The 15,663-nt window shown below is 42.8% G+C and overlaps 1 protein-coding gene across 2 annotated transcripts; it reads right to left on the bottom strand.

Moving 5' to 3' along the window:
- Nucleotides 1-684: 684 nt before the first annotated feature.
- mknk2b (MAPK interacting serine/threonine kinase 2b) lies at nucleotides 685-11,756 on the bottom strand. Of its 2 annotated transcripts, XM_061780598.1 has the most exons (14): nucleotides 11,167-11,750; nucleotides 10,461-10,680; nucleotides 10,117-10,207; nucleotides 9,872-9,973; nucleotides 9,684-9,781; nucleotides 7,780-7,859; nucleotides 7,557-7,630; nucleotides 7,332-7,436; nucleotides 7,064-7,119; nucleotides 6,792-6,887; nucleotides 2,526-2,720; nucleotides 2,269-2,433; nucleotides 2,142-2,182; nucleotides 685-2,051 (listed from the first exon to the last, which is right to left on the bottom strand). In XM_061780598.1, exons 2-14 carry the CDS (start codon nucleotides 10,509-10,511, stop codon nucleotides 1,778-1,780), a joined length of 1,428 nt encoding a protein of 475 aa, XP_061636582.1. In that variant the 5' UTR covers nucleotides 10,512-10,680; nucleotides 11,167-11,750; the 3' UTR covers nucleotides 685-1,777. The 2 variants fall into 2 exon arrangements, with proteins under 2 accessions (XP_061636582.1, XP_061636583.1); XM_061780599.1 differs by lacking the exon at nucleotides 2,526-2,720 and having other exon boundaries at nucleotides 11,167-11,756.
- Between the last annotated feature and the right edge of the window lie 3,907 nt (nucleotides 11,757-15,663).

Genomic DNA, 15,663 nt, shown 5'->3' with positions numbered 1-15,663 from the left:
CAAGTCTTATTATAAGACATAAAATCCCATGATGATGAATCTGTAGGTGGTTTCGAGAGCCATTACAGTGTCCTGTTATCAGCAGAGTAGATCATTTACCAACAAAGCAACCATGTCCAGAGTACCATTACTGCAGTGCTGGCAGTGGATTGTCAGCACCTGGCTGCTAGGTTATGACAGGTTTCAATATGCCAGGTCATGACTTGAACCCTCTTTCGTGAAACATAGTCTCATAGTCTCAGAATGAAGTTTTACTTCATTCGAGACGGAAATAATTATTGCCAACTTATGAACATTTAAAAAGACCATAAATGTCTGGGCAAGAACGCTCCAGATCAACTAAAACTTCTGCCGACTCTCATACTCACAACTTAAGCACATACCATAAACAAACTGAAGGAAACTAGCTGGTGCTTCACCTGAACTCAGTGGCACCTCCATGACAATCAAGTAGAAAATAAAAAAGCCATACAAAAATGGAAGTGGCACATTCACCTGGAGTTTTAAACATGAAAAAAAGGTAAACATAATACAGCTAAATATTTGTGGAAGATTTTTTTTGTTTTTGTGGAATGTTTTTCCTTTTTTTTTTTTTTTTTTAAATGTTTTTTTTTCTGTGAAAAAAGTGTCTTCAATTATGTTATTTAGAAATGGACATCTCAAAAATAAAACACATTAAACTGCTGATGATCCAAATAAGTGTATTCAATTAAATGACAACGAGGTCACATTGGCCAAAATTTGCTTTTCAAACCCTACAGAAGAGGGATTTCTAACCTTGAATGCCAAAAATAAAGGTTAGAGCTGATGCATACATTGAGTTGCATATTTAAAAAGAAAAAAAAAAAATACAAAAATGAAATACCATAAGCAGTGGGTGTGGCTATGGGATGCCATAAATTCTTTACATAAAAATAATTTAAAAAAAACAAACAAAAGAAAAAAAAAACTCATTCTGAGCAACATACCAGACATTGTTCAAGGCTGCAGAGTCATTTTCAGGGGCGACCAAATGGTAATACTTTCGACCTGTTTCACTGAACAGTATGGCAACTGATCATTTAGCATTGAGCCAAACTGTTTAAATCAGTGCACTAATTACATCACAGCTGGCAGTGGACAGACATTCTCTGCTCTTGGAACTTTAATTGCATGGCCACCAAGTCAAATTGATTCAAAATCTCTTCCTTTGAATGGACAACAGAAAGAAAAGAAACAGCTTTAAAGAATCCCCAGCCACACAATAACTGCACCAGGCACAGACTGCATTGGATTACAGCTCTTCCAACCCCGTACTGTATGTACGCCTTCATCTTGGCATATTGCATAAGCTTGTATGTATGTGCAGACTGACTATTCATGCCTAACTTAAACGCAAAGAGAACATTCCAGACAACTTAATTCACAGTGGATCCAGTTGTAACGTGTGAGCAGCACAAGAGGTTGTCCTTTGGTGTCTGAGCTTAGTTTGAAACATAAGTGTTGAGAGAATTGGGGGGCGGGTCAATAACTGAGAAAATACTTCTCTCTTAACCCCCCCGCCCCCCTCACCAAAAACCTGGCTGTGCAACTGTATTTGCAGGTCCAGGGCTGATGTGCTTCAGAAGTGCTGCAGAAGGTCAAAAGGCATTTAGAAGAAGAGCTGCGGTCTCCCCTTACAGCGAGGCAGAAAGAGCCTGAATGGCGAGGGACCAAGGCCGGCTAGAGTCAAAGACAGGCAAGGAGAGGAGCAGGTCTTCGATCTTCATAGTAGGTCTGTGGTCAACATTGACAAAAATCAGGCACAGTCCCCCACAATAACTAGAGGGGCCAAGAGCTGACGGAGCTCAGCAGCAGAGACGGGGCCGCCCTTGGGCTGGCTGCTGCGCTGCCGTCGCCTGGCCAGATGAGAGTTAGAAGGAGGAGAGAGGCGCATGGAAGAGCCAGCAGCAGTGACCACAAAGGGGGTCTCCAGCTGATGCTGGTCTTCCATGCCATCCTGTTCAGCCAGCTGCCGGTTCACAGCCATCGCCTTGTCCGCAAAGAATGTCAGATCCCTTGCATTGTTGCTTCTGAGGAACAAGAGAAAGGACATGGGTTTCATGATATAAAAAAAGGTCAAGTGTTTTGAATCACAACAACATGCATGGTCATTGCCTCACCTCTGATGAAAAACCGGTGTTGGCAAAGTGTCAGATGCACCCTACGAAAAAAAGACAATACCATTAAAAAAATATTCACCCATTACTAAACAGAATTAAAGAGGCAACATGGTGGCTGGACACTCACCTCCTGCACCCAGGGGTGCTGCAGCACCTGGCTAGCGCTAAGGCGATTTTTGGCATCCCGAACCAGTAGTTTGGATATAAGGTCTTTGGCACTTGAGGCGATATGAGCCCAGTCTTTGTCAGGAAACTCATACTTTCCTTCCTGAATACTTTCAAACAAAGTGTTCTAGGGGAGGAAAAGAGCAATTCCGTTTAAATAAAAATTTGACAAACTAAAAACATTTTAAAAAGGCCTGAGTGATTGTTCCACATTCTCACCTGGCACCTGTGGCAGGGTTCCCCCAATTCCCAGCCACAGTCACCCCCGCAATGCCCTACAAAGGGTGGGTAACCACTCAGCATGATGTACAAAATGACTCCCAGGCTCCAGAGGTCACAGCGCTTGTCATAAATAGTGGCCTCCTCGCTGAAGGCCTCCACCACCTCAGGTGCCATGTACTCTGCAGAGCCACACTGATGGAAAGAACACATCGGTTTGCCACAGGCATGGCAAAGTGCAGCACACGAAGAGTGAAGTGTTTTATTTTGCTGCTGCTCCTCACATTCCTCAGTTCAGCTGACACCTCGTGTTTAAACTAGAGGCCTAAACTGGGGCGATCAGTGAGAGTCACATGCTTATCTTGGAAGGATGGGCCTTGGGAAAAAAAAAATAAAAGGCACCGTGTGGCAAGTAAAAGCATGTTGTGCAACATCCCTGCACTGCATCAAACGAGGCAGGTTTGCAGGAACATTGAGTCACAACTTGGACCATCCAGCTGCACACAGTACACAGCGGACTGAGGGGGTAGGGAGGAAGGCTCAGCTCTGATGCTGCCTTGTTATGTATTCAAGACAAGAATTAGGCCAAACACTGAGCGCAGCAAAGAGGATTGGCCGTCCTGCAGAACCACAGACTGGGCCGAGCCCTTACCAGTTGCATAACTTTAAAGCACAAACGCCAAACAGTGCCTGAGTGGAATAAAGAGGAGCAGGTCACTAGTTCACAACAATCTTCATTCAACAATTCTATTGTGCCCGAGTGACATACATATATAATAGACGAGCCAAAGAGTAAACCCAGGACAACTCATCTCACCTTTCATCTGTCAGGGGCATGTTTACCTTGAGCAAGACTATTACACAACATCCCGGCAGCTCCTCCTCCTCACATTTATGTCATGAAATGTGCTGCACAGGAATCTGAGCTCAGACAGAGCTGCTTCTGTGGCAGGAGAAAAACCCAACCCCCACATTTCTACCAGCAACACGTCTGGAAAGCCTGCTTCCACATACAAAGAAATGAACTACAGAATGCAGGCCAGAAATGCAACACAATAGCCATTCTATCAAACTTGCTTCCATAAACTAAATGGCTAACGAGGGTTAAGCTTTCTGACAACAGGCAAAAGGAGAAGGGGCGAGTGAAATGAGGTATCAAGGCTAGCATTAAACTTGTTCTTCCCATTGTGTCCACACGCGGTATATCCATCCCCAACTCAAACCTTTCTACGTGCTGTTCTGAATGCAAGCTGGGGGATTCCTGTGACCATGTGACAAGTCAGCCCATAACTACGCCACTCGTGCTCCACACCTTTCTTCTTTTCCATTTGGCTTGTCCCGTTAGGCCCCTATCTCCTGCATCCTCCTCTCGAACACCAACTGCCATCATGTCTTCCCTCACGACATCCATCAACCTTCTCTTTGGTCTTCCTCTAGCTCTCTAGCCTGGCAGCTCCATCCTCATCATCCTTCTACTAATATACTCACTATTTCGAGTCTGCTCTCTCTAACTTTGTCTCCAAAACATCAAACCTTGGCTGTCCCTCTGATGAGCTCATTTCTAATTTTATCCAACCTGGTCACTCCAAGAGCGAACCTCAACATCTTCATTTCCGCCACCTCTCAACTCTGCTTCCTGTTGTCTCTTCATTGCCACTGTCTCTAATCCATACATCATGGCTGGCCTCACCACTGTTTTATAAACTTTGCCCTTCATCCTAGCAGAGACTCTTCTGTCACATTACACACACCTAACACCTTCCTCCACCCGTTCCAACCTACTTGGACCAGTTTCTTCACTTCCTGACCACACTCACCATTGCTCTGGACGGTTGACCAAGTATTTAAAGTCCTCCACCCTTGCCATCTCTTCTCCCTGTAGGCTCACTCTTCCCCCACCACTCCTCTCATTCATGCACATATATTCTGTTTTACTTCGGCTAATCTTCATTCCTCTTCTTTCCAGTGCATGCCTCCATCTTTCTAACTGTTCCTCCAGCTGCTCCCTGCTTTCACTGCAGATCACAATGTCATCTGCAAACATCATGGTCCACGGGGATTCCAGTCTAACCTCATCTGTCAGCCTATCCATCACCACTGCAAAAAGGAAGGGGCTCAGGGCTGATCCCTGATGCAGTCCCACGTCCACCTTAAATTCGTCTGTCACACCTACAGCACACCTCACCGCTGTTCTGCTTCCCTCGTACATGTCCGGTATTATTCTAACATACTTCTCTGCCACTCCAAACTTCCGCATGCAGTAGTACCACAGTTCCTCTCTGGGTACTCTGTCATAGGCTTTCTCTAGATCTACAAAGACACAATGTAGCTCCTTCTGACCTTCTCTGTACTTTTCCAACAACATCCTCAAGGCAAATAATGCATCTGTGGTACTCTTTCTAGGCATGAAACCATACTGTTGCTCGCAAATACTCACTTCTGTCCAGAGTCTAGCCTCCACTACTCTTTCCCATAACTTCATTGTGTGGCTCATCAACTTTATTCCTCTATAGTTGCCACAGCTCTGCACATCACCTTTGTTCTTAAAAATGGGCACCACACCTTTGATGTTGGTAAACAGGATTACCTGGGGAGACTAGAGGGACTTGCAAATGGGACAATGGCTATAACTGCTTCAATTTTGAATCATTCAGGCTGGTTCTGTGCAATGCCTCTATTTTCTGTTCCAGCCATCTCCCGCATGCTGCATACGAGAGCTTTGATCGAGCCGTCGTGCTTATATCTGGACTGACAGATGCACATCTTTCTTGGTATACAATATTTAGCCTTATCCTATGAAAGGTTCATCCTACATTCATTGTTCATCATTCTAAATAATACTAAATGGCACAAAAGCCTTGAAGAATCTATAAATATACATGCATACACACACACACACACAATAGATGCAAAACCTGAGTTGTGCAACAACTACTGTAAAAATGCAGCATGAAGGGCCAGAAAGATTAGATCAGATAACATTGTTCCAGAGACCAAGGCAAAGGGGAAAAAAATAAATAGCTAGGCAAAAAAAAAAGCATGAGCAGGCCGACTGTTTACACCTACACCTCCCAGTGACCCTCCCCCTCCCACCCATCTGGCCAATCACATCTCAGTTACTAGGTATGGAGGGGGGGGGGGGGGGGGGGGGGGGAGACATCTAGAACAAACCTTGTTGAGCTCTTTTGTATAAAGAACCTAACAAAAATGTAGAGTTGGGGCCATGATGCATTAAATCAGCAGCAATAGGGTGGATGTCTCCGTTCTGACTGACAGGGATTTGTGAATGGTTTTGTAAGCATTCTTTATACAACACAACATGGCCTTGGACGTTCCTCTACGGCCTTATTACGAAGTTACCACCAGTAATCACTCCCCAACACACAACATTCCTGCAACCTAAGGCCCCCCTCCCCACTTCACCTGCTCTTGTCCATCTATCAAGCACACTCAGACTACACACAGACTGACTGTGTCAACACATAGCAAAAGCCAGAATCAGTACATGGCAAGCATCCCACTTTTCTGAGCAAGTTGCTTTGCAGTTGTGATGATGGTGCCGGGTTGAACAATCATAACCTCCAAGTCCTGGGCAGAGTATTTACAACTGGTATGTAGGACGTGTACCTTACATTGTGGGCTATCTAGCCAGGAACTGCTGATACCATAATGTGATAAGCTTACAAAGAATGCTGCCAGACTGGGACCATGAACACTGATCAGCAGGCTGTGCATGACACCAAGCATGACCAATAGGCAGGCAGCATAAACTTGAAGGCAGTTTAAAGCCTGAAAGCACAGTGCTTATCTGCATGGAAGAGACAACGACTAACCCAAGACTCAACATTAGATTTGCACAATCCCACACTTGGGTCAAAGTTTAGTTTTGTTTTTTTCCCCCTACTTGACAAAATGTCTCTCTCGCTCTCAAAAAAATTCCACTTTGCAAAGCAGAGACGTTAGTATTAGTAGCCTATGTCTTTTGACTTATTACCCTACCATTCATATAGACTTAACTCTGCACTTTCTGATCTCTTTGCACTTCAGATTAGATGCTTAACTGCATTTTGTTCTAACAGTACTTGTACTCTGTCCAATGACAAAGTTGAATCTAATCTGTTTATTGGAGTATATTTGATCCCAGTGAATCTTTTGTTCAAAGTTTTGCATTGCCACACTCCACTCCGTTGAACCACGTTATTGATCGTTATAGCACATTACCATAATACTTTATAGAATGTTAGAAAAAGTTAATCATGAACTTACAGGCGTGAGGAGCTCAGGGGTGGAGATGGGTGAGCTGTCACTGTTCAGCTTGATCCCACTGCCCAGGTCAAAGTCACAAATCTTAACTGGGGAAATCTGAGAGAGGAACAAGTTTCGAATAAAGATCTTATATTCACCTGTTAAATCATGTACGCCCAGAGTACATCTTTACCTGGAATTCAATCACCCTACTAGAGCATCTTATCAATCTATTAATCGCCACATTAGTTCCCATTAGTTGAACCATACAATAAATGTTTGCACGAACTCACCTTGTCTGCACTTTCACAGAGGATGTTTTCAGGTTTGAGGTCTCTGTGTGCCATTCCTGGAAATTAACAAGCCATAGTCAGTCCTCTGGCTAGTGTATCACAGCCAGTAAGCTGTAAACAGTAAGCTAAGGCTCAAAATGTGAACATTAAAATGCAAAAACAAACAAAATTAATATTTTAGAAATGTGTGTACTTCTATGTAGCCAGTAAGATACATTTAGTAACTTTTATATCTTTCAGGAGTAAAGATTTGTGCGAGTGTGCTTACCTTTGTTATGCAGGAAGTCCAGAGCTCTGGCAATGTCCTGCACGACAACTCTGGCTTCCTGCTCACTGAAATGCTGCCTCTTGTGAATGTGTGCCAAAATTGACCCTAATGGGAGGGGACATGAGAACATCAGCTATTTACATGAAGCAGACACACACACACATCACGTGTTTTATATGTAAAAACAAACAAAAACAAAAAAAAGAGCAGCAGCAACTCACTGACCTCCCCTGAGCTTTTCAAACACCAGATAGAATTTGTCTTCCTCTTCAAAGAACTCCACCAATTCCAGGATGTTACTAAGAGAAAAGGCACAGCCAGTCAAGCAAAGTTCCGTCTGACTAAACAATTTAAAGCAGTACTAAAATTGTTAAATGACAACATCAACTCGGGCAGAGTCAAAAGTGATCAAGTTGCATTTGGTTGAGTTCGTCATAAGGATCACTACCTGTGGCCCTGGCACTGGTAGAGCATTTCAACCTCACGAAAGACACGACTGCGACTGTGGCCTGGTCTTTTTTCAATTATCTGGAAGAGAAAGGCATATTTCAGTTGGTTGGAGAAGGTCAAATAGTATAGTTAAAAATAAAGAACATAGACATAGTGGTATGTTTAAATTTGTGTATATGCCCCTCACTGGACCACAAAATCCACAGAGAGTAGATTACATGTTCCATATGTGGTGCCAGGGCAAGACCAGGCCTTCATTTCCCCTGCTTTCCAAAATGCACCCCACCCTGTGACACACTTGCAAAGATACTTTAACCTACTTTCAGTGCTGCCAGCTAAACCATGATAATGAACAATGTCACACAGCAGCTCTATATTTAGTACCATCTGTCAGTCTTATTTAAAATCTTAAGTGCTCTTAAGTATTCCTTTGAAACATTCCATGGGCTAATCCCAAACTGTTTACGGTAAAAACAAAACACGCTCTCTAAATATAACAGTGTTCTGCCATGGGGGCTTAACCACTGAGGGGCCCACCATCAGTTGAGCGTCATGCCAAGAGAACGATAGACTGCTGACACCAATACAAAAGGCCTGAATGTTCCAGTCCTGGACAGTTATTGTTTGCTTGGATGTTGTGCATGTTTCTCTTCCTGGTAGCTGGATTACAGCGGCTATTGAAACCCAGTATTGTCATGCATCTAGGATTAATGCACAGACAAGAGCGTTGTGAGCACTCCAAAGCCCCGTGCACTCATCCTGTCTGCATCAGCAGCATAAACAAGCACAATAGTTCATACAACAGAGGAGTCAATTAAATACCAATATCGTTTAAATAAAATATATTAAACACACAGTATACATGATAGGGTGTTAAGATTTATGGCTGCAAAGTAAGAGGGCCCAACAACCATTTGAACCAGGTAGGTGTTAAATATGCACAGCCTGCTGCTTGTACTTTCTGGTGAAGCTTCATTACAATTGCTCCACAAGGAGCCCACACATGCAACGCCCGTCTGGGTGCGGGGGATGGTAGACGGGACATCTGGCAGAAGCAGTCTGAGCCCCCCTCCGACAAGCAAATGACCTAGTCCACAAGCTTCCTCCCCCAAAATGACATAGTCCGATGGGGATCCGCCAACGGATCACAGGGTAAACAACAGATCGTCATCACATGACCAAATGTGTGCCTCGTCTTCTCGCTTATTAATTTATACTGTATGATATGGATATGTGCTCTGTAGGTACCCCAACCATAGGATTTGGCTTGCGTAATACAGCTTCAAGTCCAGTTGGATTTGTGGCTTTAGCGTCAAGAAGAATGTCCGGAAAAACATTGAAGTTTAGACACTCATGTAGAGAAAAACATTTTGCAATGCTTTGTTTGTTTTTGTTCCTCATGGGAGGATATGCAGGTTTCAAAAAAGGAAGTCCGGAAATCAAGGCGTGTCTTTATAAGTGAAAAAAATGTTACGGCAGAGAGCAAAAAGCGGAATAAAGCCATGTAAACACTTTGGGTCACAATGTTCAACCAGCACCGCCCACACCCCTCCTCTATATCTGGGTTTTGTTTTGGCAGCACACAATGTTCTCTCTCTCTCTCTCTCTCTCTCTCTCTCTCAAAGCTCAACTCTGCAGGCAATAGGAGTCGAGTGAATGGGTGGGTATATCCCTCCCTGCTCTGTGATAGGCTGGCTGCATGTAAAAACAGCTAGAGGAGTGTTGCTGACTGCAGCTAATTCCAGAGCAGCAGCAGCACACAAAGAGAGTCATGTGGCACCCAATGTAAAGAGTCCTGCTTTCGGATCAAAACTTCCTTCAACAAGAGACTTCAAATTCAACATCACACATTCAGGTTGCAGTAAGACAACACTTTCATTTGGGATGGCTGTGATGCCTTACCTTGACAGCATACTCTTTGTTAGTTATAAGGTTTATGCACGTTTGCACCCTGGCATAGGCACCCTGCCCCAGAACTTCATCCTGCAGTCTGTATACATCTGTGAGAGGTTGAACAAGTAGAATCATAAGCATTTGGCTCATGCAGCAGAATCTCGCATCATGCCACAGTCCAGGGAAAATTATTTTACCCTCAAATCGTCCAGAGAAACTGTCTGTTGCCCTGCAACGCTTCTTCTTCTTGTTTCTCTTCTTGGCATCAGGGATGTCAATAGGCTGGCTGGAAGGTATGTCTGTCAAAATGGGGACTACATTATTACAGCGTTGAGAAATTATTGAGACTAGGAAGCAGCCACAATGAAACAGGTCACCGTTTGTATAACCAAAGTATTATTATAGATAGCATTGAGATGGCCACTTTTGAAAAAATACCCACCATGCCTTGGGGAGGAATCAAAATCAAATGTTGAATCAATAAGATGAGATCCATTTTTTGTGAAGTCATCTGTTGCAAAAGGATTTTGCCCCTGGAAAGTAAGATATTGTAATAAGCAAACAGACATAACTTCCTAAACAGATACAATCTCTTGGTCGGGCTGCAGGTCTTGAACATGCAAAACCAACACGTATGCCCTGCTTCGTTTAGCTGTACATCCACGCATGCATTTGTGTCAGTCATAAGATGGGGAGCAAGAAATGTGTTTGAATGTTAGCAGTCCTCTCACACACGTGTGCAAAAAGCCACACGCACAGACAAGCACGCACACGCACTGAACAAACCTTAAAAGAGCGATGGAATCCAGTGACTTCGGTGATCTTATTTTGCACCATTTTGCTTCGATTTGGGCGATTTGTTTTTGGAGGACGCGCGGCGGCTGCGGCAGTGGTGTCTGGCCTGTCCGATTGTACTTTCTCCGAAACAGACGTGTTTCAGAGACAGTCGCAAGAGATCCCACTGGTGCGGGCTGGTCAGCTTTCTGCAGCGCTTTAAACCGGAGCCCTGCGGACAAGGCAAAGATGCAACGCTATTACCGATCGGAAACGCAAGTATCTAAAGAATAGCCCTCTTAAAATAACAAAATAAAAAAAGTTTATTCACACCCTTGTGGGTGAGTAAAGTATCTAAGTATCCGAAATACGGGGAATAATAATATACATGGCACTTAATTTGCATAGGCAACTACTCACATTTTAGGCAAAAATACGACAGCAGGCTGCCTTCCACAAGATAAACAGCGCGAGCTAGCTACGTAGCGGCTTGACGGCCATTTGGCTTCGTGTTTCGTGGTTTTGAACGCGAACCATCAAGAAATCGAACCTGGTCATTTTCTCACATTGGCCGTACACCATTACAAAGGTTTTAAAGTCAAATCAACAATTAAGACCATTTGTACTAATCGTCGGGGGGGGGGGGGGGGGAGAGAGAGAGAGATATATATGAGAGTGCTAATAATTAGAGATGAATAGAGGGAAACGAGTCACTTACCCGGTTGTTAATTTTACAGCTCCAGCGTTGGCGTCGTGATGAGACCCACTGCTTGGACAGCCGCAGAGGACGTCGGTGGAGGGGGAGGCCGATTAAAGGGTCGTGGAAGGTGGCGAGGTGACAGCAGCTGCAGCCTTTTTATAACCTCATAGCTGACTCCTCCTTGGCCACGCCCCTAACTTCTTCACATTGCGTCAGCAAGCTGGTGGGATCACGTGTTTTCTAGAAGCGGACCTCTGTGGCCGCGTTCCATTTCGTGTTGATAGGACGAATGAACTATTTTACTCGGCAAGAAGTGTAAACAGACACTCTTCAACTTATAGGCGATTTATCGATGGTCGCATATGTATTTGTGGGTCCATTACATAGTCCCTGCTAAATTCTGTATACCTGAACGGGTCTTAGGGAAGTTTTGACCGAGGAGATAATGTTGATACAAACGAAATGGTACAACGCCAAATAGCTGTGTTTTACAACAGGATGTATGGCGCACAAAGCAGTACGTCATTGTTGTGATGAAGCTGTTGTGGGGGAGGAGCGACAGAAGGCTGGTGCAACATGTCGACAGACAAGATCCACCAGTTTAGACAATACCAGCCTTAATATTACCAGGAAATGTTTCCCCCCCGATGTTTTAGAACACAAAGGGCACATGTCTGACAGGATCCAGGGTTAAAAAAAAAAAAAAAAAAAAAAAAAAAATCATGTCTGTGCTTTGTTACCATCTGTGTGTGTTTAACAAGCTACATTCATATTGTTTTCTTACTGCGTTGTCAGACCCTGCATTGAATGGCCTTGGTCTGGATGAGGGGTTGGCGACCTCAAATGCTCAAAAGAGCCATTTTAATGATCTCCCACAGAAAAAACCCAACAACAACAAAAATACAGAGAGCCACAAAACCCTTTTGACATCTTAAGTGATGATAAAACTGCATAATATATCAGGTGGGGTTTTTTGTTTGTTTGTAATAAAAATGTTGAACTCTGAAAAAAGACCCTTGGTTGAAGCTTGCTTTCAAATAAAATAGTTAATGTCTATTGGAGTTCTCCTCGTATTCATGAAATTAAGGCCAAACTTAAATTATCCACCTGCAGCAAACCAAAAACACAACTCAAAAATCCTGTCAGCTTCTGTGTTATGTCATCATTTTATCGTATGTGGATCATGCAGTCAGCTGTCAACTTGAATTAAAAAGGATTATTTGACATAATGTAAAACATATATTTGCAAAATTATAACCAATTAAAATATTTATTTTACCTGGTTGAAGTAATTTTTGCTCCTGAACCTCAATGCAGCGTGTACACATCATGGCTGTAAGTCGTCATTATCGTTTCACACACGATTCCATGCTGTCATCTGTGAGGCGTGAGCGATGTTTGGTTTTAATATCGTTCATGTTGCACGTTAATGTTAAACGTTCTGTTTTCGTCAGAAACCTTTCTTATTTATCCATGGTTTACCTACCCAGGGTCAAATAGCTCAATAAATCTTGGCACCAGGTGGCTGTGCCACATATTTAGAGTAACCAAAAAAAACTTTTATTTCAATGTTACAACGGCACCATAATCTTCAAATTTAGAATTACATTTGACTAAAGAACAAATTAAAATGAAAAAAAACCATTTACATTAAATCTTATTTATTTTCCAAAGTCACAGAGAGCCACAACAGCTCTGGAGCTGCAGGTTGCAGACCCCCTGGCTAAATGGACATTGAGCCACCCTGGTTTAGTGTATCTATGCACATACCTCAACTTTTTTTCTACCACAATACACACATGCAGACTCTCAGATGTAATTATTGCCTCACACGGCTAGGGAAGAATTATTCACTTTGGTCTATTTTAGTTTAGTATCATAACAAGCAATCCGGGAAAGAAGAGTTAATGCTAGACAGATGCCAAGTTAACAAAGGCAAGTAGACATTTTGTTGTATCTGGCCATAATAATTCAACTTGGGAATTTATTTGATAAGTTGTAAGGGAGTGAGGAATATTAATGCAATTAATAATATTTGCTGTACATACATGAACATAGGACTTTTTGAGGTTATACACAAGGCGTGTGGCACAAGAATACATCGTCACGTGGCGCTTAGTTACAGTTGTACTTACTATTTTTCATTTTGTTGTATTTTTATGGCTTAGAAGTGCTTTTAATACAAATATTCACTGTAATTATGAAATTTACAAACAGCATGCAATGAACTACACTGTGATTTACACAACAGACTAAGACTGCGTTGTCATGTGCCACAAGACGGCACAATCTGTTACCGCCGTACGTACTGTTTTTCAGTTGATTGTTGTATAGCTCTGGCCTAGAACTGTTTTTCTTCCAAATATTTATTGTAATAATTACTTTAACACTACTACTGCGTTGGTGTAGGTCATTGTAGGCTGGTGATAGACTATGGTTACGTTGCGTCTGTAGGATAGGATCTCCGTTGTAGGCCGTGGACTCCATGTATTCTTTAGCAGTAATACTTATGTTCAACTATCCCAGAGAAATAATTATAGAAGAAGAAAGTAATATTTACCTCATCTACTCATCAATTAGTAGGAAATGCTCTGTCATGAGTTAGAGTGGATGTGATTTCTATGAAGTAACACCTCCCTGGGGGCTAAACAGCAAGGTCAGGGTTAGGGACAGTCCTTGCAACCCTCCTGCGAAGTGTGACAGTGCACACATGGCACATTTTGGAGGCTGATGATAAAGCTGTTTGAGACCCGGGTGGAAATTTTGTCTCATGCTTGTGATAATGAAAGAAATCCAAGAACCCTAATGATCCAGAAACATGCAGCTTCTCGGCACATCCGCTAATTGTGACATGCCGGAGACATGACATACTCATGCTATATTCAGTTATGAAACGCAAAACGAATTTGATGAAAGGACATGTGAGATAGTATATTAGTTTGAGTGCATGTATATAGTAGAACCTCCAAAAGGTTCAACCAAAATATTCTGGGAAAAATATACCTCAGATCAGTGGCGGTTCTGGTGGGGGCAGTGTTCCCCCAGCACTGGGCTTGCCCCCCCTGTGCCCCTCCCTCCCCAAATCTACCCAAAATCAACCCAAAGGTGTTCTATTGGGTTGAGGGCAGTACTCTGTGTAGACCAGTCAAGTTCATTCATGCCAAATTCTCTCATTCATGTCTTTATGGACCTTGCTTTGTGCACCGGTGCACAAACATGTTGGACCAGGAAAGGGTAATCCCCAAACTGTTTGACTGTCCAAAATCTCTGTCCAACCAAATTAAGGACTTATACTGATAGAACCGATATTTATTCATTAATTTATGAACTACTGATCCACACATTAGTTTACAACATACACTACATTGTCAAAAATGTTCACTCACTTGCCTTGACTCACACATTATTTTAAGTGATATCCCACTCTTAATCCATATGGTTTAATATGATGTTGGGCTACCCTTTGGAGCTCTAACAGCTTCAAGTTTTGTGTGTAGGCTTTCAACAAGGTTTAGGAGTAAGTTTATGGGAATTTTTGCCCATTCTTCCAAGACCATATTTGTGAGGTCACACTCTGATGTTGAAAGAGAAGGCCTGGCTCACTGTCCACTCAAAATCAACCAACAGGTGTTCTCTTGGGCTGAGGGGAAGATTTTGTGTTGGCCAGTCAAGTTCATCCATACCAAATTCTGTCATCCATGTCTTTACGGACCTTGGTTTGTGCACCAGTGCACAGATATGTTGGAAGAGGAAGGGGTAATCTCCCTAACTGTTTGACTGTCCAAAATATCTGGGTATGCTGTAGCATTCAGAGATCCTTTCACTGGAGCTCAGTGACTAATATTGTGGACATTTCCATATTTGTGTGAAAAGTTTGGAGATGACCCCTTCCTGTTCCAACATGACTGTGCATCAGTGCACAAATCAAGGTTCATAAAGACATGGATGAGAGAGTTTGATGTGGATAAACTTGACTGGCGTGCACAATCCTGACCTCAACCCTATAGAACACTTTTGGATGAATTAGAGCGGAGACTGAGAGCCAGGCATTCTCGTCCAACATTAGTGTGTGTAACCTCACAAATGCGCTTCTGGAAAAATTGTCATAAATTCCCATGAACACGCTCCTAAACATTGAGGAAAGCCTTTCCAGAAGAGTTTAAGATGTTATAATTGCAGAGGGTGGACAAATATCATATTAAACCTGATGGATTAAGAATGGGATGTCACTTAAATTCACATCTGTGTCAAGGCAGGTGAGGGAATCCTTTTGGCAATATAGTGTAGTTCACAAATCAATAACTTAAATAAAAAAAATATATTTCATGTTTGCATTACCATAAGCAACGGATAGAGATTGCTGCATTGTAAAAACATTTTCATACCAGCAATGGTAAGGAAATAAGCTATAGGAACAGTGGTAAAATATAGCACATGCCAACGGTGGTATAGAACAACTATACCAGCAATGGTAATAGACAATATACCAACAATGGTAAGGAAACAAGGAACAAA

This window comes from Phyllopteryx taeniolatus, chromosome 7, assembly GCF_024500385.1.
Source record: "Phyllopteryx taeniolatus isolate TA_2022b chromosome 7, UOR_Ptae_1.2, whole genome shotgun sequence".
NCBI classification, from domain to species: domain Eukaryota; kingdom Metazoa; phylum Chordata; class Actinopteri; order Syngnathiformes; family Syngnathidae; genus Phyllopteryx; species Phyllopteryx taeniolatus.
Note: the sequence above shows the minus strand (reverse complement) of the source record. Positions and strands in the feature narration are given on the sequence as shown.